The 22,501-nt window shown below is 36.8% G+C and overlaps 5 protein-coding genes, 1 long non-coding RNA gene and 4 pseudogenes across 6 annotated transcripts; 5 read left to right on the top strand and 5 right to left on the bottom strand.

Moving 5' to 3' along the window:
* Nucleotides 1-12: 12 nt before the first annotated feature.
* LOC104713773 (PAMP-induced secreted peptide 2 pseudogene) lies at nt 13-667 on the bottom strand (annotated as a pseudogene).
* A 2,079-nt stretch (nt 668-2,746) lies between these two features.
* Nucleotides 2,747-3,906, bottom strand: LOC104715916 (putative F-box protein At1g26515 pseudogene; annotated as a pseudogene).
* Nucleotides 3,907-4,971: 1,065 nt separating this feature from the next.
* On the bottom strand, nt 4,972-6,182 carry LOC104715915 (putative F-box protein At1g26515). The gene has a single exon (XM_010433280.3). It carries the CDS (start codon nt 6,180-6,182, stop codon nt 5,001-5,003), a length of 1,182 nt encoding a protein of 393 aa, XP_010431582.1. The 3' UTR covers nt 4,972-5,000.
* Nucleotides 6,183-6,430: 248 nt separating this feature from the next.
* On the bottom strand, nt 6,431-9,460 carry LOC104713770 (uncharacterized). The gene is made up of 9 exons (XM_010430970.3): nt 8,595-9,460; nt 8,287-8,504; nt 7,984-8,098; nt 7,615-7,704; nt 7,348-7,509; nt 7,119-7,238; nt 6,932-7,042; nt 6,765-6,846; nt 6,431-6,676 (listed from the first exon to the last, which is right to left on the bottom strand). The coding sequence occupies exons 1-9, from the start codon at nt 8,730-8,732 to the stop codon at nt 6,621-6,623; spliced, it is 1,092 nt and encodes a 363-aa protein (XP_010429272.1). The 5' UTR covers nt 8,733-9,460; the 3' UTR covers nt 6,431-6,620.
* A 747-nt stretch (nt 9,461-10,207) lies between these two features.
* Nucleotides 10,208-11,875, top strand: LOC109126274 (UDP-glycosyltransferase 84B1-like). The gene has a single exon (XM_019229562.2). It carries the CDS (start codon nt 10,362-10,364, stop codon nt 11,733-11,735), a length of 1,374 nt encoding a protein of 457 aa, XP_019085107.2. The 5' UTR covers nt 10,208-10,361; the 3' UTR covers nt 11,736-11,875.
* Nucleotides 11,876-12,593: 718 nt separating this feature from the next.
* Nucleotides 12,594-14,484, top strand: LOC147939274 (uncharacterized). The gene is made up of 7 exons (XR_015565542.1): nt 12,594-12,708; nt 12,809-12,908; nt 13,057-13,114; nt 13,214-13,315; nt 13,450-13,523; nt 13,969-14,054; nt 14,156-14,484. It is a non-coding gene; the product is annotated as an uncharacterized LOC147939274 (long non-coding RNA).
* Nucleotides 14,485-15,632: 1,148 nt separating this feature from the next.
* On the top strand, nt 15,633-16,506 carry LOC104713768 (UDP-glycosyltransferase 84B1 pseudogene; annotated as a pseudogene).
* Nucleotides 16,507-16,592: 86 nt separating this feature from the next.
* On the top strand, nt 16,593-17,021 carry LOC147939273 (UDP-glycosyltransferase 84B2 pseudogene; annotated as a pseudogene).
* LOC104713769 (UDP-glycosyltransferase 84B2-like) lies at nt 16,638-20,326 on the top strand. Its single transcript, XM_019229563.2, has one exon. It carries the CDS (start codon nt 18,159-18,161, stop codon nt 19,527-19,529), a length of 1,371 nt encoding a protein of 456 aa, XP_019085108.1. The 5' UTR covers nt 16,638-18,158; the 3' UTR covers nt 19,530-20,326.
* On the bottom strand, nt 19,575-22,202 carry LOC104713765 (putative receptor-like protein kinase At2g23200). The gene has a single exon (XM_010430967.3). The coding sequence runs from the start codon at nt 22,200-22,202 to the stop codon at nt 19,683-19,685; it is 2,520 nt and encodes an 839-aa protein (XP_010429269.1). The 3' UTR covers nt 19,575-19,682.
* Nucleotides 22,203-22,501: the final 299 nt, after the last annotated feature.

Here is a 22,501-nt window from a genome sequence, read left to right as displayed (position 1 = left end):
CACTAAGGTCACTTCACGCAATGTCTTTTTGTTATAAGCAGCCTTCATTAAAAATAAGAATATCCAAGAATTTTATTCATATAATCAGAATAATAAATGAATTACAATATAGTATTACATTGTACATTATTTGTCAAATGAATTTCAATAATTAACAAAAGAATATTCCTACATAGAACAAGTGAGGCTCCACCAATTTTTGATTTTCCCCAGTTCTAAGCATTATAAGAAAAATCCTAATAAATAATTTTTTTTAATATATATAACAAACCACTCAATCTCTGAAGCTAGACATAAGCAGCCACCTGATTAACTGGTCCGGGTCCGAAATTAGTGGCCGGGTCCGCTCGTGCTGGGACCGGAGTGTTTACCATACCCAAGCGTCTCACTCCGGTCGACAAAATGATGACCCTCACCACCAGAGCTAGGACCCGAGCCCTTGATCGCCCCAAGTGACAAACCATCAAAGAACTTAGCCACGAGCTTCTCTTCAGCCTTGGTTAAACCCAAAGGACGAGCCTCCACCACAAGAACCGAACTGACCAACATGAAAAACAGAATCGATCCCAATACAACTTTGTTCATCATCATTTTCTTTGTGTGCTTTTTTTTTGAGTAATAAAAACAAAAAATATTTTATTTTTTCCTTTGTGGGCTTATGAGATGATTAAATTTGTTGTGAGTAGTTTTGTGGACTTGGAGTTGGATTTATATAGTAACGTGGAGAGCCTTGAAGAAGAAGAAAAGTTTGACGTTTTCAGTTTTTGACTTCGTAAGTTTAAAATTCAACAGGACGCGAGAATTGAATTTAGGCTCCTTCCTCGGAAACTGCAGAGGTTGCTTCTTGTTCTTGTTCTTGGTCTTCCTATTTCTATATATATATCTGTATACAAAATTTGCCAACATAAAAAGCCATCAACAAGGAATGGAGATTAGTTATATTTTCTTCTCTGTTTGAAGAAAAAATATGATTTTAATTTTGTCTCTGATTGTTTGGAGCAGACTTTTTAGTTGTAGACTATGGACCAAATTTATAATATAGTCCAAATTTATATTATATGTTTGGAATTCAAATATAGTTTATTTCTATATCATATTAATAGTGACAAAACCTTAATGTCCCCACCTTGCTTCAAGAATACCAAAATCACCGTAGGCCACTCACTATAAATAATTTTCAGTTTTCTAAGGATTGAATTACTGAAAACTAAATTAACTTTCAGTTACAAAAGACATTTTCACTTGTACCACCATATTTATGTTTGAGGACAAACATGATTCAAAAATAATTATTCCTATGTTTTTAAGAGTATAATTTTTGTTTTAATTTAGAATAAAGTGCTTTTTTAATAAACTAGAGTTTTTTTTTTTTGCCTTTCGTTTTTCACATATCCTTGTAATATCTTAGAAATGTTTTATTTTCCTATGTTATAAATTACAACTGACAAAATTCCAAATCAAACCGAAATTAATCTCCAAATTTGTAGAAAGCTGAGCCATTTTATTACTTAAAGACTTAAAGGGTTAGAAGAGATTTGTAGATAAAGTGCTCTAAACTTGAATTCACAATTATATAATTTGTTCTTAACCAGTACTACCAATCAGTGACAACCGCTTAATTAATTGTCCTAGTGTTTAAATTAAAATCATTTAAATTTCAATACTTCACTATTTCTAATAAACTAAAAGTCAACGTATATTTTAGTTGAAAATTAAATATGTTAGGTGCATCAAAACCTGATCGATGTTTCAAAAGTTCAGACACCAATCTAGCTAGCTTTCTACATGTCTTGTTTCTCACGTTGTTGTTATTTGCCATTCAAAGTAGCCTTCTTTGAAAGGTCATGAGAAAGTATTGGATTGTTGATTTTTCAACCTTTGAGTGTTTTTTTTTCTTCTTAAAACCACCTTACAAAACTGTTTGGTGGAAATTACTGTCTGACGATGAATATGTGAATGAAGGATATTTCTTTTTAATGCATTATAAATTTCTGTTTATATTTTCACCTTCTTTAATTTGGTTACGGAAAAAACTTTCTTCGATATTTTTCAGTACATGTATATATTTGATACGAGAATCGTTGCAAATGTTACTTCGCGTTTTTTTGTTTGTTTTTCTTCTTTTCTTCTTTTCTTACATATCTTATTTTGACAAAAATTTATATTTACTATTGGAGTTAGCTAGGGTTTTTTGACTTGAGCTGTAAGTTGTGACTTAATAGATTTTTTTGACAAACAAGTATTTTTTTCCTTCTTTTTAAACAATTTTTTAAAGATTAATAGAATTATGAGTGGTTAATTAATTAGTTTTTGCAAAATCAAAAAGCAAAAAAGCAGATTTGAAACTGCAGCCATTCAAGGCCTTAATGTTTGAGTTCATAGACTTTGCTTCTTACTTCAAATTACCACTAGAAAAGCCAAGTTTCTAATGAGGAAGGTGTGGTTATGTTTGAAGAGATGGCCAAGAAACTTAGAGAAGTGAGCTTGTTTGATTTGGCTGACATATTCCAGAGGTATGGAGAGAAGATGAGTACAAGAGAGACATACGCAATTCTGATATTGTAAATACAAATTTGAAGTTTCTTGTTTGTTTGGAAAGCAATGGTTGTCTCAAACAAAAAAAGCGGACAAAGAGAAAAAAAAGTCCAACTGATTTTAGAAAGAAATGGTGAGATTGTTTATGCAATGAAACTAACAAATCAACAGACTGAGTAATCAACGAAAGTAAAAGCAATAATATAAGATTATTGGTAATCAAATCATGAATTGTCTCTCTGACAACAACCTAAAACTCTCTAGGTAATCCGAAAAAACTATAGCGCTTATAAAACGACTTTTGAACTCATCACAGTCTGCGGAAACGTCAATCTTAATCTGTTTAATACTATTCTTGTCGGGATTGTAATAGGAGACATAAAAATCACCATAGTAGCGCCATGGTGCGAAGATAAACTCACCCGTATGAGTAGTGCCTCTGACGCGTTGGATACCAAAAGTTATTTTCTTCAAGGGTTCATGTTTTTCACCATCCAGATCAAATATAAATGCTGTAATTTCAGTAGCTATGGCTAGTTTCCCCTTGTAGTTCATCAAAGTGTCACTATGTAGACTTGGAGTTTGAATCTCTTCAGGTAAACTAGTAAAAAGATTCAAACTGTCAGTCCTTAGTTCAAATCTCATTATGCTCAGTTGTGACATACCTTGCCCTGTTTTAGCAACATAATACACAACACCATCTATGCACACACCGTTAGACCAAGGACGGTGATCAGGAATGCTACAATCCAGCAATTTCCATGGCTTTTTTTCTCCCAATGTGAACAATTGATGTTGAGATGATGACTCTTGTTGATGGTCATAACTTCTTTCCGTCATGGCCAACACTTTGTATTGATCACTAACTGGATCATACCCGAAAAAACTTCTTACGACCCTTCCCCTTCCTCTTGTTTTGACTCTTGGTAAAGATATGAAACTACCAGTGCTGGGGTTAGCTACGAGATGCTCTCGACCATATCCAATGCTTATCAAACCATTAGCATGATTATAATAGTACGCTAATTTATCAGGATATAGGGACGGACATGTACTGAAACGTGATAGAAACGACGACGTTGATGATGAGGAAGACGACAAGAAGAAGTGCAACCTTACTTCTTTGCGGTTAGCGATGTGAAGGGGCCGGGCGAAAGCGATTACAGTACAAGGCTGCGACGGAAATGATGTGAGGAAACTTCGACTGCGGATAGTTGTTGCCCATGACTTGGATAGTGTGAGACACTTAGCTACAGTTTTTAAAGACAACCGCCTAAATATCTCGATCACTAGGTCCGGAGGGAGTTCATCAAACTTGTTTTCCTCTTGAAGATTCTTCACAATTTTGGTCTTTTTGCTGCGTGTTATCATGATCGATCTTCTTTCGAATATACCCTAAAAAGCAGATGTTCCCTATTTATACATACGAATATACGATAGAGATTCTAATCACAATATACGGTTATATTTGTAGGAGATATTTTAGGTAAGTGATAACTCCACCATAATTATTAATTGGGAAGTACAAATATAAAATTAACCTTAAAATGTGTAAAAAATTACATTCAATTGCCATTGAAAAAATGTAATTAAGATTAGTTAAATAAATCAAATTAATTAAAAATGAAAAAACGCTGAGAGAATAAAAATAAAATAAAAATCTAGAAAAGTTAGAAAGTATATTCAAATCAAAACTACTTTGTACTTGAAAAAAAATAAAAAATAAAAATTAATAGCTAAGTTTTATTAAAAATTTAGATAATTATTAGTTTAAAAAAATAAATTTCTCTCTCTAATAAAATTATGGACAAAAATTACTACATATTTTTTTAAAAAAATATAAACCAATCAGAATTTCCAAAACTAGGATTTTTTATCCGAGTAGACAATAAAATTATTTTTAATAACTAAATTTCAAAGATTTATTAAGATTTCAAATTATGATTCTCCTATCGTTTTTATTTTATTTTATTTACAAATTGTTTGAAATTTTCATATAATACTTATAATTAATAAATATGCAGAATTCAAAGCCGTTATGTTTGAGTTCATAGACTTTGCTTCTTACTTCAAATTACCACTAGAAAAGCCAAGTTTCTAATGAGGAATGTGTGGTTATGTTTGAAGAGATGGCCAAGAAACTTAGAGAAGTGAGCTTGTTTGATTTGGCTGACATATTCCAGAGGTATGGAGAGAAGATGAGTACAAGAGAGACAAGGAGAGATAGGTATATTTATGAAGTCACAGACATACGCAATTCTGATATTGTAAATACAAATTTGAAGTTTCTTGTTTCATTGTTTGTTTGGAAAGCAATGGTTGTCTCAAACAAAACAAGCGGACAAAGAGAAAAAAAAGTCCAACTGATTTTAGAAAGAAATGGTGAGATTGTTTATGCAATGAAACTAACAAATCAACAGAGTAAATCAACGAGAGTAAACGAAATAATATAAGATTATTGGTAATCAAATCATGAATTGTCTCTCTGACAACAACCTAAAACTCTCTAGGTAATCCGGAAAAACTATAGCGCTTATAAAACGACTTTTGAACTCATCACAGTCTGCGGAAACGTCAATCTTAATCTCTTTAATACTATTCTTGTCGGGATTGTAATAGGTGACATAAAAACCATAATAGCGCCTTGGTGCGAAGATAAACTCACCAGTATGAGTAGTGCCTCTGACGCGTAAGCGTTGCTTAAGTTTGATACCAAAAGTTATTTTCTTCAAGGGTTCATGTTTTTCACCATCCAGATTCATAACCCACACATCAAATGTAAATGCTGTGATTTCAGTAGCTATGGCTAGTTTCCCTTTGTAGTTCATCAAAGTGTCACTATATAGACTTGGAGTTTGAATCTCTTCAGGTAAACTAGTAAGAAGATTCAAACTGTCAGCCCTCAGTTCAAATCTCATTATGCTCAGTTGTGACATACCTTGCCCTGTTTTAGCAACATAATACACAACACCATCTATGCACACACCGTTAGACCAAGGACGGTGATCAGGAATGCTACAATCCAGCATTTTCCATCGCTTTTTTCCTCCCAATGTGAACACTTGATGTTGAGATGATGGGTCTTGTTGATGGCCATAAACTCTTTCCGTCATGGCCAACACTTTGTATAGATCACTAACTGGATCATACCCGAAAAAACTTTTTACGACCCTTCCCGTTCCTCTTGTTTTGACTCTTGGTAAAGATATTAAACTACCAGTGCTGGGGTTAGCTACGATATGCTCTCGACCATATCCAATGCTTATCAAACCATTAGCATGATTATAATAGTACGCCAAGTTATCAGGAGGACATAAGGACGGACATGTCCTGAAACGTGATAGAAACGACGACGTTGATGATGAGGAAGACGACAAGAAGAAGCGCAACAGCACTTCTTTGCGGTTAGCGATGTAAAGGGGCCGGGCGAAAGCGATTAGGGTACAAGGCTGCGACGGAAAAGATGTGAAGAAACTTCGACTGCGGATAGTTGTTGCCCATGACTTGGATAGTGTGAGACACCTACCTACAGTTTTTAAAGGCAACCGCCTAAATATCTCGATCACTAGGTCCTGAGGGAGTTCATCAAACTTGTTTTCCTCTTGAAGATTCTTCACGATTTTGGTCTTTTTGCTGCGTGTTATCATGATCGATCTTCTTTCGCATACCCTAAAAAAACAGATGTTCCCTATTTATACACACGAATATACGATAGAGATTCTAATCACAATATACGGTTATATTTGTAGGAGATATTTTAGGTAAGTTATAACTCCATAATTAACATTATCTATTATTTTACTCGGGATAATAGATCTTACGTAACCGGGTCGGGTCTTGGCAGATATGCATCTTTTTGCAGGACTGGGTAAGCCGTAACTCGTAAGCCAAAGAGTGTAAAAACGTTGTTAACTGAAACAACTAACTGAATACACAGTTGTTACATATTTATAATACATAAACTGATCAAGTTAACAATTGATATAAGTAAAAGTATTGTGCATGACGGTAAAACTTAAACGCCAGACGGGAGAAAAACCAAAATAGACCAATCTGGTTGTGTCACTGCAAGTTTGCGTTTTCCTTTACGGTCTGCAATCTCTTAATCCGCTTCTAAGAACTTCTTCATCCAGTTTGTGTCCTGTATATATATTCAGTTACTTACTTGAATCAGTAAGCAGAGAGAAAAAAGAGTATTGGGAGCAATGATGCAAAAAAGGAGATATGACCTATAAATACTATTTTGTTCGTCCGGCTCTCTTCCTCGCTCCATTTCCGCGCTGGCACAATCTCATATATCTCTCTAACAGCCTACGTAACGCATATTCAATAACAAACAGGAATGTGAAGAACATACTGAGGAGGATCACAAGACCTTAATTCATGACTACATTACCTGCAATATATGAATCTGTTCTGAGTTTTGAATGCTCAACACAGCCTTGCAACGGTATATATCCATCTCCAATTTCTTATCCCACAGAATTTCCTCCAGCCATAAACGAACCTGTCAAACCGAGAACAAGTTGACGAGTCACGAAGAACACTGTTTTCTTAACTAGTTGTCCAAGAATGTTTGCTACCTTATCGAGGTTTATAGGTAGCGGTTCGCTGATGCATAGAGTCCTTACTCCACTATCGTGAAGATCTGTCGTCGTTAATGATTTATTTGCTTCCAGCAGTGATTCCAGACGACTAACATGCTAATTTTCAACAGTGAACAGGGGAAAACAGGTTCAGTTTTTACAGACAAAACAAAAGCATAAAGTAGTAATCGAACAAAGAAGAGAAAACAGGTTTCCGAGACTTAACAGTTGAATCATATGCCTGGCAGTTTAATATATTGGACAAATCAACTTGGCACCTAACAGATCGGATGACATTGGCGAGCGAGTTGATGGAATGAATCTCCTTCTCTAATTCATCAGATTCCTCTTGAGAAATCAAGTCCACCTTGTTCATTATTATTGTGTCCTACAAATACAAAACCAAAACAATCTCGTCATGATGAGGTGAGAGGGAAGATGAGGAAGGCGATAAGTTGGTGTACCAATTGGTTGAGTCAAACAATATGATTACCGCAAATGCTATTTGATTAAAAGCCTCAGGAAACGAGGATGTGTCACGGCGCTCATTGAGCTGAAAACGAAGATTTTTTGCATCCACAACCTGTTCAAGCAGCTAAGTCAGTAAAGGGATTACAACATAAATTCCTAAGCACTAAAACTACTGGTATGCAGCTTGAGAGATATATGCTATAAAGAAGTAACCAGATAAAGAAAGAATCAACTAGCTATAAATGATGAAGAGACCTAAACGAGTGTGGATAACACAACTTCGATGTATTTCAATCCCTCTGCTGTGCATAAGATGATACTAAAACTATAAAAGCAATGTGAAGATCAACAAAGGAGAAGTGAATCAGATTTTAAAGAGTTCACAACTCACAGTAACAATGCAGTCAAGCTTGACTTCTGATTCTAACTGTTCATCCAACCAAAGGATAGAAGCCAGTGGAGCTGGATTTGCTAAACCAGTAGTCTCCAGCAATATATGATCAAGTCTGCATTTGAGAAACCAAAAGCATAATGACTAATAAATCAAATATGCATTGCCTTTACCAAATCTTAGATCATCAAGAATATCTCACAGAGTCTAGAGATTAAGCAAAGGCTCATAAAATTGGGGGAGTTCACGAGCTGAACAGTTCTGAGTTCGTTACAGTATAGAGAAGAAAGAAAAAAAAAGGACCTGTCTTTTCTCTGAACAAGCTGCTCGAGGGCTTGAACAAGGCTATGCTTAACAGTACAGCAAACACATCCATTAGCAAGCTCAACCCATTCCTCAACAATGGCACCTTCATCTCCATCGTTAATCATAGCCCTCTCAACACCAATCTCTTCCCCAAACTCATTCAAAATCACAGCGATTCTCTTCCCATGTTTCCCATTCAGTATATAATTCACAAGCTGGGTGCCAAAAAAACAAATCAATCAACAATCAAAAACCAAAACCCAACACTTAAATTAGTGAAAGGAAGAAACTTTCTCATAGCTTACGGTGGATTTTCCCGCGCCGAGATAGCCAGTGATGACACTGACACCGACTGAAACGGCGTCGCTTGATGAGAGATTCTTTCCGACAGAAACATCCGGTTGGATTTGAATAGCCATCGGTGGCTCCTCATCATCTTCCATTTTTTTAACTCTCTCTCTCAGCTTCCTCCTTCCTTGAGCATCGCCGGTTTATGCAGAGACGCCGTCAGAGAGAAGAAGACTCAGAGCTTCGTCGTGTATGGGCCGAGCCCACATTAATTTGGTTTGGTTCGGTTTAATTTGATCCGGTTCGGTTTAAATTTTTTATTGCTGCTGCGGGATTCTAATGAACCATTCCACCCAATATTTTCAAAATTTGGACCGCTTTAACCAATTGTGGACTATTGCTGGCTTACCGCATAGTGAATCAGTAAATCTATGTTTTGGCTAATTACTTTTACTTTCACAGAATTTACTAAGTTAGCAGATGAACTTTTTTGATTTGGTACATTGTACATGCCACCTAAACATTTCGGGGGTTATTCGATTCTTATTTATAAAGATTTTTGAAAAGTTCAACAAAATCATTAAAAGTTCATAAGTGAAAAATTGTTAAAGATTGCTAGAGAGTTTTGTTGATTAGTTTTTTAAAATCCTGTAAAGTCTTCCAAACAATCCCTGTATTTTTATGATACTTTCCATGACTTTATTTTGTAAAGAAAGTGTCTAAAAGCATGAACCAATAACATAATAATTGAACTCATTAACAATCCTATAATCTTTTGTTTTAATTAACACAAAACTTTTAATGACTTTATAAAAGTCTAAATCCAATAACTCAAATTTGTTATTGCTAGAGAGTTTTGTTGATTGGTTTTCTAAAATTTTGTAAAGTCCTTCAAACAATCCCTATGTTTTTATGATACTTTCATTGACTTTATTTTGTAAAGAAAGTGTCTAAAAGCAAGAACTAATAACATAATAATTGAACTCATTAACAATCCTAGAATCTTTTGTTTTAATTGAATAACACAAAACTTTTAATTTTTAATGACTTTATAAAAGTCTGAATCTAATAACCCAAATTTGTTAAGATTTTAAATGACTTTTTACAAATCACAAACTAATATATAACACTAAACTTTAACAGAGTTTAACAAAATTTTGATCTAATAACAACAAATTCTACATAACATTTAAAATCTTTAAAACTCTATTCAAATCTCAAACCAATAACCCCTACTTAAAGTTAGCAGATGAACTTTTTTGATTTGGTACATTGTACATGCCACCTAAACATTTGTTTCTTTATTTGTTTTGGTCTTTGTAAATCTTATAATTGTATATATTTTCCCATATATTGAATTTCAATTCTATATTTTCATACTTCCTTTTATTTATTATAGTAAGGACTTTATTAAGAAAAAAAGCAAATACTAAACAGATGTTAAAATCCCATGAACTTTTTTTTGACACATATCAAAGAATGATTATCGTAACGGTCAAGTGACACTAATCAAAAAGTATCTAGTTAATATAGAGATAAGATTTGTAACTGGCCTGTTGACCAATAGATGAAAATATAAGGTAATATAAGGTAAAGTATCTATTTGCCAACACTTTATTGGATTAGCCATTACTATTGATAGATTTCTTACCACAAACGTCATTTTATGTCCTTAATTAAACAACCACTGTAATATATATACCACTAATACTATGACTCACAGTTTCATCTAGTAACTCAAGTCATAAAAAAAAATCTAAACTAACAAAAAAAAAAAAAAAACAATGGGAAGTTGTGAGGTTCAAGAAACACATGTCCTAATGGTTACACTAGCCTTTCAAGGCCACATCAATCCGATGCTCAAACTCGCCAAACAGCTCTCATCATTATCAAAGAACCTACACATCACTCTCGCCACTTTTGAGTCAGCCCGTGACCGCCTCTCAGCCTCCGCCGCCGTAAACAAATCGTCGGTGGACCTTGTGTTCTTCTCCGATGGTCTGCCTAAAGACGATCCAAGAGACCCCGGCACTTTGGTGAAGTCACTGAATGAAGTCGGACCCAAGAACTTGTCCAAAATCATTGAAGAAAAGAGATACTCTTGTATCATCTCTGGGCCTTTTACTCCATGGGTTCCAGCTGTTGCGGCTGCTCATGACATCCCTTGTGCGATCCTATGGATCCAAGCTTGTGGAGCTTACTCGGTTTATTACCGTTACTACATGAAGACAGACTCTTTCCCCGACCTTGAAGATCTGAATCAAACAGTGGAGTTACCAGCTTTACCATCGCTGCAAGTTCGAGATCTTCCAACGTTTATGTTACCTTCTGAAGGTGCTCACTTCGATCAGCTAATGGCGGATTTTGCAGATTGCTTGAGGTATGTGAAATGGGTTTTGGTTAATTCGTTCTATGAACTCGAATCAGAGATAATCGAATCGATGTCCGATTTGAAACCCTTAATCCCTATTGGTCCTCTTGTTTCACCATTTTTGTTGGGAGCTGATGAGGACGAAACCCTAGATGGTATAAACCTAGATTTGTGGAAATCTAATGATTGTTGTATGGAGTGGCTTGACAAGCAAGCTAGGTCTTCCGTTGTGTACATATCTTTCGGAAGTATGCTCGAATCATCGGAGAATCAGGTCGAGACCATAGCCAAGGCGCTGAAGAACAGAGGAGTTCCATTTCTCTGGGTGATAAGACCAAAGGAGAAAGCCCAAAACGTCCACGTTTTGCAGGAGATGGTGAAAGAAGAACAAGGCATCGTTATTGAATGGTGTCAACAAGAGAGGGTACTGAGCCACGAGGCGATCTCTTGCTTCATCACGCATTGTGGATGGAACTCAACGATCGAGACGGTGGTGACTGGTGTTCCGGTGGTGGCGTACCCGAGCTGGACTGATCAGCCCATTGACGCGCGGTTGCTGGTTGATGTGTTTGGAATCGGAGTAAGGATGAGGAATGACGCTGTCGATGGTGAGCTAAAGGTCGAGGAGGTAGAAAGATGCATTGAGGCCGTGACAAAGGGACCTGATGCCGCGGATATGAGGAGGAGAGTGGCGGAGTTGAAGGATGTCGCGAGATCAGCATTAGCACCTGGTGGATCTTCGGTTCGGAATTTGGAGTCGTTCATCAGTGATATTACAACCACCTGACTCTAGTTGCTTTGAATTGTTTTTCAATTTGTAATTTTGCATCTGTTTTCTTTTCGATAACTAGGAATGAGACCCTCGCGAAAGAAATATGTGGGAAATCTTTTTAAAATTTCAAATAAAAATTATATGTTTAAAAATAATTTTAAAGTGGTGAAATAGTTTGAAAGTATATGCTACAAATAAAAATAAAATAGTATAATAATTCGGCTAATAGTCTATCCAAGAGAAAACGGATAGAGTCGTAAATATTTAACTTATATAACCGTTAGTAAAAAACACAACCATCCAAATAAAAAGTTATGATCAAAATTTATTATATTGAAAAATATTATGGCGAAAATACTCTAATGTAAGTCTAAGAGTATCAACTATTTTTTAAAAATGATTATAGACATAAGATCTTTTATGAAGAATTATGGTAAAGACATATAATCCTCAAAAGCATTTATTGAACTCAATAAAATATATAAAATAAAAGATTAAACAAATAATCTAAACCGATAAAAACACTATATGTCAGTAGTTACGAAACTTATAATAAAAATAAATAATCTGAAAATAAAATATTAACAGTAATATTTTAAAAATATATCTTTTATGAAAATTATGATAAGTAGACCCAACCCTGAATTACATATTGAGAATTTATGGAGTGGCTTGATAAACAAGCTAGGTCTTCAGTGGTTTACATATCTTTTGGAAGCATACTTGAATCGTCAGAGAATCAAGTCGAGACCATAGTGACAGCAATGAAAAACAGAGGAGTTCCCATTTCTATGGGTGATACGGCCCAAGGAGAAAGGCGAAATTTTTTTATTTTTTATATATAAATCATACAGATACAAGTGCAATTAACTTACAGAATGAATGAACCATCCCACCCAATATTTAATTTTGGACGTCTCGAAGTGACTCTCGACGTCTCAATTCCATAGGATAGAGAAAAATGAGGTAAAATTCCATATGATCAAAGGTAATTCTGAATCGTACTCTAGATTGAATTCACTCACTGGTTGATGATTTCGCTGATTCTGAGTTCTTTTGTTCATCACCATGATTTGATTTTTGAGCAGAACTTACTCGATCGGTCGTTGAAGACCTTGCCGAGGGAAGATCTCCAAAAATTTCAATCAATCGATTTAGGAACTATTGTATGAATCCAGAATCGAACTGGTTTGTCTCGATTTCTCAGTTTCTCCCTTGAATTGTTATACAGAGAGAAGACAGTGTTTTTAGCCCTTAGGACTTGGTTCGACCTATTTTTTGAAGAACAGGATTATGACTCTGGACTGATTCATTGATTTTTATTCTGTCTATATAGCTTTTGCAGCTCTTATAAACCAAAGGGTCAGGGCATAAACCTCAAACCTACAGAATCGGTGAGAGTCAGGTTTTAGATCATTTTCACAATTCCAGTTGTGTGTGTTATCTCTTGGTTTTAGATAGTAACATTACAGTATGCAATTTCCACCTTTCAGATATGTTGCTAAGAGTAATGTTGATAGTCCAACAACTTCTACAATAAAATAGACATGCATCCAAAAGAGATATCTACTATATGCACCCTTCAGCATTCAAAGGTATTTATTAGTTATGGATGTATCTGGTGACCTCTTCTTGATAACTTCAACTTCACGTTTAGTAAGCTTAACTAATGAGTTTGCATCACTTTTGTTGTCTTCTTGGCCTTACTGTTTTTGTCTGCTTCTTATAGCACAATCAGTTGTGGACCGTGCAATTGGTGATATATGCATATTTTTTCAGTGTAGTCGGTACAACTTGAATGTGGTTAGTACTTGAATACCTTCACTTTCAATTTTTTTCCTTATAAATAATTATAATCCCCCTTTTTTGAGTCTGTGATTCGTGTGATTTTATTAGTGTTTGCCTAATTAAAGACATGCAATTTAGTGTGGGATTTTCATAGCAAACTGTTCTTAGACATGCAAAATTGTGGTATGTTGGGCTGTATTTGTTTCAAATTCATTTTTCTAGGTAAGAGACATAAATAAATTACGTTAGAAAAATGAAATTATGAGGATGTGTGGGTCATTAGGGAAAAACTGAAAGAGTTAGTTATTTAAAAACTATGTTATTTTCCGAAGTTTTATTTAAATTATATTATTTATTTTTAGTACAGTATATTTAAAATTTTGTTTTATTTGAAGTTTAATTGATTAATTGTTCTGTAATTATAATTTCATCCTAATTGCAAAACCACTTTCAAATGCAGAGCCTTCCAATTACCATTGATGTGAGTACACAGAATGAGAAGTTGTTGAATGATGAATTTTACATCGGCCTTGAACAACTGGCAAGGTTTACTAATCTCTTTCATATTGTCTCTTTCTCTTTTTATAACTAATGCAGTGGTTTTTGTTTTCAATAACTGACAAGTCTGTTTGCTTATGTGATTTCAGGAATTTGTAGAGTCTCCACAACTTTGAGGGTATGACATTGTTTCTTTCTCGATTATATTCAGATGGATGAATTGGCATTCCATCCACTAAATGGAGGATACAATACTACATAATCGTATGCCATTACTTGAACTCCAAATTGAGAAAGAGATGAGAATGCAGAGAAATCCACCCTCACCTAAACTATTTCCCCAAGGTTTTATTATATGATTTCTCCAACTCTAAAATTATTAACAAATAGATGTGTCTCTATTCTATAGGCAAGTGATTAATGTATAAACCACATCGGAGGTGTTTTCCGGCATATTATAGTGGATGTTGAGAGGTCAGTCTCTCCCTAGACATAGTGGTTGCCACCGTGAACTGGGTTAACAAAGTTTTTAATTTGTTTTATTTTTAAAATACTAACTATATAATCATAAATTGCAATTTAGAAAAATGCCAAAATAGCCATATGACTTACAATACAACAAAATATAACCCTCAAATATATTGCATTATTATTTGAAACAATAAATAAATAAAATCGAATAAATGTAAAATGAAAAGAAAAAAACAAACAAAAAAATATTACCATACACTTTCATAAATTTTTCTGAAACAAAACAATCTCTAATATTACATATTTAAAATACAATGTGTAAGTATTTTATCTTCCAAAATATAAAACCAACTACAATTAATACAAAATGTAAAATAAATAACCATAATTTCATATATACAATACTACTAATATTAATATAACCCATGCAACGCGGGAGATTTTACCTAGTTTATTATAATAAAGACATTATTAAGAAAAAAAAAAGCAAATACTAAAGGCATGATTACTGGTAAATTCTATGAGAATTGCTTAATATATAGTATTTTAATTATTTTAATATAATATTAATATTTATTATAAAGATTAATTAAAAAAAATAATTTGGTCCACTAATAGCTGGCCAGCTGTATAGAAACGGTTCTACAAATGCTTGTGGGAGTAACGTTTTTATTCTCTCTCCTTATTTTTCTCATCTTCTCTCTTCTTTTACTAATATTTAATTATTATTAATTAAAAAGCAATTCAAAGAGAACCCACCAGTAATTATGGTCTAAACAGATGTTAAAATCTCATGAACCTTTTTTGGACACATATATCAAAGTATGATTATCGTAACTGTAAAGTGTCACACTAATAAAAAAGTATTTAGTTAATACCGAGATAAGATTTGTAACTATGACCAATAACATAATAGGTAAAATAAAAAAGCAAGATAATTTAGAATCTATTTACCAACATTTGATTGGGTTAACCATTACTATAGATAGAGTTTCTTACCACATACTCATTTTATGTCTCCATTAAGTTAAACCTATCGTTAAACAACCACTGTAATATACTAATATATATACCACTAATACTATGACTCACATTTTCATAGTAACTCCAGCCTAAAAAAATCTAAACTGTGTCCAAACAAAAAAAAAATTAATAATGGGTAGTTGTGAGGGTCAAGAAACACATGTCCTAATGGTTACACTAGCCTTTCAAGGCCACATCAATCCGATGGTCAAACTCGCCAAACGGCTCTCATCATTATCAAAGAACCTACACATCACTCTCGCCACTATGGAGCCAGCCCGTGACCGCCTCTCCTCCGCCGCCGCCGCAGACAAATCGTCGGTGGACCTTGTGTTCTTCTCCGATGGTCTGCCTAAAGACGATCCAAGAGCCCTCGCCACGCTCCTGAAGTCACTCAATGAAGTCGGAGCCAAGAACTTGTCTAAAATCATTGGAGAAAAGAGATACTCTTGTATCATCTCTGGGCCTTTTACTCCATGGGTTCCAGCTGTTGCGGCTGCTCATGACATCCCTTGTGCGATCCTATGGATCCAAGCTTGTGGAGCTTACTCGGTTTATTACCGTTACTACATGAAGACGGACTCTTTCCCCGACCTTGAAGATCTGAATCAAACAGTGGAGTTACCAGCTTTACCATCGCTGCAAGTTCGAGATCTTCCAACGTGTATCTTTCCTTCTGATGGTGCTCACTTCAGTCAGCTAATGGCTGAATTCGCTGATTGCTTGAGGTATGTGAAATGGGTTTTGGTTAATTCGTTCTATGAACTTGAACCAGAGATAATCGAATCTATGTCCGATTTGAAACCCTTAATCCCTATTGGTCCTCTTGTTTCTCCATTTTTGTTGGGAGCTGATGAGGACGAAACCCTAGATGGTAAAAACCTAGATTTGTGGAAATCCGATGATTGTTGTATGGAGTGGCTTGACAAGCAAGGTAGGTCTTCGGTTGTGTACATATCTTTCGGAAGCGTGCTCGAATCATCGGAGAATCAGGTCGAGACCATAGCCAAGGCCCTGAAGAACAGAGAAGTTCGATTTCTCTGGGTGATAAGACCAAAGGAGAAAGCCCAAAACGTCCACGTTTTGCAGGAGATGGTGAAAGAAGGACAAGGCGTCGTTATTGATTGGTGTCAACAAGAGAGGATATTGAGCCACGATGCAATCTCTTGCTTCGTCACGCATTGTGGATGGAACTCAACGATCGAGACGGTAGTGACTGGTGTTCCGGTGGTGGCGTACCCGAGCTGGTCTGATCAGCCCATTGACGCGCGCTTGCTGGTTGATGTGTTTGGAATCGGAGTAAGGATGAGGAATGACGCTGTCGATGGTGAGCTTAAGGTTGCAGAGGTGGAGAGATGTATTGAGGCCGTGACGGAGGGACCAGACGCGGCGGATATGAGGAGTAGAGCGGCAGATCTGAAGCACGCCGCAAGATTAGCCTTGGCACCTGGTGGATCGTCGGCTCGGGATTTAGAATCGTTCATTAGTGATATCACAAGCACCCCTGACTCTCTGCTTTGAATCAATTAGTACCAGTGATAACCGGATTTAAGGTAGAGAGGTAGATAGTACTAGCTATAGGCACCTCTTTGGCAATATATAAATGTATGATTACACTTATATAGTATGTTTGAGACTTCCGGAATAACCACTTTCAAGGATATAAACTATAGATGTGAAAATCCACGGCGAGAAACTAAAAGAGGGTCGAGAGTTTGTCGAAGATAGACGAGGCACACAAAAATGTAAGTAATGGCTTGAGATTTGGAAAAGTGAAAACAGGCGTGAGTATAATGGCTTGGGGAAGAAGTTTTTACCCATCTAGAGGGTTCACTACACCAGGGAAACAGTCCCCAAAGGCCAACCTGTTGACCGTGTGGCTAATCTGTGTAGAGATATAATGAAGTCAAGACCCATTTGAAACATGAGCAACTTTCTAAAAAAAAAGAAACTGAAACAAGAATTCTCTTACATTTTAGTTGCCTTGCTGGAACAAATAACATATCATGAAATTGAAAACCGGATTGACATGAGCGAGAGTAATTGATGTCTTCTTTCTAGAGTAGAAGGCGGTGGTACTATGGTTAAACACGACTTATTAAAAAAAAAAAAAAACACGTACATATAGCGTTGGTCATGAGTCATACCACCATGGCAACATGAGCTCCTCACACACACATATCCACCTTATCACAACATGAGCTCCGCAAATCCTTTCAAATCCTTCAGAATCTCTAAAAATTATTAAAATCCAAATCCACAAATTGTTTTGAATAAAAATAGATTTTGAATTTTTAAATTCTTAGTCCAATAGCATGAAATTCATGAAACTTTTTTAAAAATTCATGTTGAATAATATATGATTCGTAAATTTTACCCAAATTACTTAAAATGTCAAGTTGAATACATCTCCATAAATCTCAAGTTGAAATACATCCCCTTAAATCTCTTGACCAACATTTTTTGGGTTAGCAATAATAGATTTTATTACTAAAATCTCACGTTGAACAACCATTGTTATATATATGTATATACCACTAATATCAGAACTATCACAATTTCAAACAAAACTTCAAACAAAAGTCTAATATACCTCTAAATTACGATTAAAAAAGAATTATTACTATTATACGTAATAATACGTAATAATACGTAATAATGGGAAGTATTGATGTTCAAGAGACTCATGTTCTAATGGTAGCCTTACCATTCCAAGGTCACCTCAATCCGATGCTCAAATTCGCCAAACATCTTGCACGAACCAACCTACACTTCACTCTCGCCACCACTGAACAAGCCTGTGACCGTCTCTCATCCACCGACGAACCTCATAGCCTCGTGGACCTTGTGTTCTTCTCCGATGGTCTGCCTAAAGAAGATCCAAGAGACCCCGAACCGCTCGCAGAGTCACTGAGAAAAGTCGGACCCAAGAATTTGTCGAAAATCATAAAAAAAAAGAGATTCGCTTGCATTATCTCTGTGCCGTTTACTCCATGGGTTCCAGCTGTTGCAGCTGCTCATAACATTCCTTGTGCAATCCTCTGGATCGAAGCTTGTGCTGTTTTCTCGGTTTATTACCGTTACTACATGAAGACAAACCCTTTCCCCAATCTCAAAGATCCTAATCAAACCGTGAAGTTACCAGCCTTACCGTTATTAGAAGTCCGAGATCTCCCGTCCTTGATGTTACCTTCTGAAGGTGCTCACTTCAACAAGCTAATGGCGGAATTCGTAGATTGCTTGAAAGATGTGAAATGGGTTTTGGCTAATTCATTTTACGAACTCGAATCGGAGATAATCGAATCGATGTTTGATTTAAAACCTATTATCCCAATTGGTCCTCTGGTTTCTCCATTTCTATTAGGAGCTGATGAAGACAAAACCCTAGATGATGGGAAAAACCTAGATATGTGGAAATCAGAAGATCATTGCATGGAGTGGCTTGACAAGCAAGTTAGGTCTTCCGTGGTTTACATATCTTTCGGAAGCATACTTAAATCGTCAGAGAATCAAATCGAGACCATAGCTACAGCTTTGAAAAACAGAGGAGTTCCGTTTCTATGGGTGATACGGCCCAAGGAGCAGCCTCAAAACGTTCAAGTTTTGCAGGAGATGGTGAAAGAAGGTAAAGGAGTTGTTATTGACTGGGGTCAACAAGAGAAGATACTGAGTCACGTGGCTATCTCTTGCTTCGTCACGCATTGTGGATGGAACTCGACGATCGAGACGTTGGTGACTGGTGTTCCGGTGGTGGCGTATCCGAGTTGGATTGATCAGCCGCTTGATGCGAGATTGCTTGTGGATGTGTATGGAATCGGAGTAAGGATGAGGAATGATGTCGTCGACGGAGAGCTTAAGGTTGCTGAGGTTGAGAGATGCATTGAGGCTGTGACGGAAGGTCCCAACGTCGTGGTTATGAGGAAGAGAGCAGCGGAGTTGAAGAACGCAGCAAGATTAGCGATGGCGTCTGGTGGTTCTTCAGCTCAGAATCTGGACTTGTTCATAAGTGATATCAAAATCGTTACTTGACTTGTTTCTTCGATAACCGGATTTTAATTTACTTGCTTTTTACGATTTTTATCTTTAAACCGGCAATAACAGAATTTTAATTTGCATATGTTTTAAAATCATCATATTTAAACCGGATATAACCGGAAACAATAAAGCTAAAGGATAATGACGTCATCTGGCTTCAGAGATCTTCAACTGTGAGAAAACTCGAGTCTCCGATGAATCAGTAACCCCACCAAATCTGTTATTCGACTCATCACCCTTGTGCACAAACGAGTTCGTGCTAAACGAATCACTCATCATCAACCTCGGAACCACCAACTCACCACCGGAGACAATCACCGTACTATCATCTTCTTCATGAATCCCTCCTCTACGAACCGTCACCGCCTGAAGCTGAAGAACATACTCAAGATCCCAAATCACATCTCCCATACTCGGTCTCTCATCTCCGTACTCTTTCAAACATTTCTCAGCGATCTCCATAAATTTCACCAGAGAGTTCATCTCGATTTGACCTAACAATCTCGGATCTACGATCTCTTCGATTTCTCCGTTGGATTTACAATACAACGCCCACTCCGCTAAATTCACTTCTTCGTGAGGAAGATAACGATCCAGAGCAGGTCTCGCGCAAAGGACCTCGAGGAGGACGACACCGAAGGCGTAAACATCTGATTTCTCAGTTAAGTTGTGTGTTGATAGATACTCAGGATCGAGGTAACCAAACGTTCCTTTGATGTTCGTGCTGATATGTGTTTGATCTTGATTACGAATCGTTAGTTTCGATAATCCGAAATCGGCAACTTTGGCTATAGTGTTCTCGTCTAGTAGTATGTTTGTTGATTTCACGTCTCTGTGTATGATTGCTCCTTCTGCTCCACTGTGGAGGTAATGCAATCCTCTAGCTGCTCCAATACAGATCTCTAGTCTTTGTTTCCATGTCAATGGAGGTAGTTTCGAGTCGTATAGATGGTCTTTAAGCGTACCTTTCTCCATAAACTCGTAGACGAGGATCATCTCCGAGTTCTCTTCGCAGTAACCAGTTAGTGATACTAAATGTTTGTGGCGGATTCTTGATAGGACTTGGATCTCTGTTTGAAACTCTAGGATTCCTTGTCCTGAACCTGTCTTGCCTCTTTTGATGGCAGCTTTGGTTCCGTCGGGTAGGATAGCTTTGTAAACATCTCCAAACCCGCCTTTCCCGATCAGCAACTGCTCGTCGAAATTGTTTGTAGCTCTTAGAATGTCTGTGAAGGGAATCGTCAAGCCTAAGTTTAGGTTGCGTAATGGCGAGTTGTTGTTGTTATGAGAGATTGGTCTATTGTCTGAACTACCACCTCTGTACAATGGTAATGGTGACCATACAGTGGTATCAACGTCTGGTTTTGTCTTCTTTGGTCTCCTTCGCTTCAAGAATACTATAACCAACAAACTCAAGACCAGAACCAGTGCAGCGGCAGCAGCGCAACCAGCGATGATGTAAACCCGAGAACTGTTTCCGTCTGTAGAATTAGAAGCAGAGTTACTCAAAAACTCCATCACCTCCAGACCATTCAGAAAACCAGCATCCTTTTTGACTTCCTTAGTACCTATACTAACATCCAAGAGTCCAGAACCATCAGAGACAGTCACGACATCTTTGTAAAATGGAGTCACCGGTGTACCATACTCTGAAGGCTTTACATCTACTCGCTGATGCCCGTTCACATAGAGATAGAAATCGGAGTCCATGGTTGAGAAATTGCTCAAAATATCACAGAAATGAACCCTGATGAAGTGTCTGTAGTTACTTTTGACCTTAAGCGACCAAGTAACATTCATCAACATCCCCACCCGCTCATTCGAGCTACGGTTCATTGCTTTAGCTGTCTGGTAGACGAAATCAGGAGCAGTGAGGTCCGTGGCTGCAACTGACCCTGGCTGATAGTTAGGCGTTTGTGTTGAGTTAATGTTCCTCGCAGAATCTTTTCGGAAGAGAAATTCATCGTCTAGCGACCAAGTTCGTCCCAAGGTGTCGTTTGCCGGTGTGATTTTCACGCCTCCTACGTTTAATCTGTAAATTGTATGCAGATTCTTGTCGATATTTGTCGGAATGTTTTCGAGGTCATTACGAGCAGAGAACACTTCGATGGCGTTGACGAGAGCTAAAGAAGAAGGCTCCGGCACAAATAGAATTTCCAAGTTTGGCGAGTTGATCATCAGGAGAAACTCTTCAACTCGTGGGGTGTTAGTGATATTCTGAAGCGGGAAACTTTGGAAGTGATGATGATTAGAACCAGAAGTAGCAGAGACAGTGAAACGGGCTTTTAAAAGATCTTCCCTAGAAAACACAGCAGAGAAATGGAGACGCACAAAGTGTAGACCAACAGGATCGAGTTGGAACTTGTAAGAAGAAGGGCGTCTGAATATCCTAACCGTCCGGTAGATTAGTGGCGCAACGGAGGATTGGTCGTCGAGGACTTCAGTTCCTTTGCTGCTCAAAGAAACAGAGTTGTTACTAGAGTTCATATCTCCGACGAAGGTCCGGCCACCATAATCAGCATTAGAATCCGACCCACAGTTGACGTAAAACTTCTCCGGACGAGAATAGTCGGAAGTAGCAGAAAGAGTTAGATGAGGAAGAAGAAGAACAGTAACCATAATCGTTACAAAGAGAGAAACAGAGTCTCGAAAACAGAGATTCTCCATAGCTTCGATGGAGAGGAAGAGCGAGCGAGAAAAGTCAAGTATTTGAGGTCAATGGATGAAGAAACATGTGTGGTGATCTATGTGAAGAGGAATTGAGGAAGAAGATGAGATTGAAGGAGAGATAGAGAATTGAAATCATTGGTGATTGGTGTGAGAAAAAGAGAGAAGACTGAAGTTGACTTTTCAAGTCATCGTCTTTTGTCATCGTGAAACAATCACTCTCTAATCCTTCACCTAATGCTCTCCAAAACTGACCTAGTAAACGGTTAGTATATTTCTGTGTTTTTTTAAAAAAAACA

Source organism: Camelina sativa, chromosome 9 (assembly GCF_030686135.1).
Source record: "Camelina sativa cultivar CO46 ecotype springtype chromosome 9, ASM3068613v1".
In the NCBI taxonomy this organism is placed as follows: domain Eukaryota; kingdom Viridiplantae; phylum Streptophyta; class Magnoliopsida; order Brassicales; family Brassicaceae; genus Camelina; species Camelina sativa.
Note: the sequence above shows the minus strand (reverse complement) of the source record. Positions and strands in the feature narration are given on the sequence as shown.

What these genes read in the sequence shown, in the direction of transcription:
- LOC104713770 (XM_010430970.3), bottom strand. Translation starts at nt 8,732, where the DNA reads ATGGAAGATGATGAGGAGCCACCGATGGCTATTCAAATCCAACCGGAT. An exon ending in GCCAGGCATATGATTCAACT is followed by an intron (nt 7,239 to 7,347) that starts GTTAAGTCTCGG and finishes GTTGAAAATTAG; the next exon opens with CATGTTAGTCGTCTGGAATC. An exon ending in AACAGATTCATATATTGCAG is followed by an intron (nt 6,847 to 6,931) that starts GTAATGTAGTCA and finishes TGCGTTACGTAG; the next exon opens with GCTGTTAGAGAGATATATGA.
- LOC109126274 (XM_019229562.2), top strand. Translation starts at nt 10,362, where the DNA reads ATGGGAAGTTGTGAGGTTCAAGAAACACATGTCCTAATGGTTACACTA.
- LOC104715915 (XM_010433280.3), bottom strand. Translation starts at nt 6,182, where the DNA reads ATGATAACACGCAGCAAAAAGACCAAAATCGTGAAGAATCTTCAAGAG.
- LOC104713769 (XM_019229563.2), top strand. Translation starts at nt 18,159, where the DNA reads ATGGGAAGTATTGATGTTCAAGAGACTCATGTTCTAATGGTAGCCTTA.
- LOC104713765 (XM_010430967.3), bottom strand. Translation starts at nt 22,202, where the DNA reads ATGGAGAATCTCTGTTTTCGAGACTCTGTTTCTCTCTTTGTAACGATT.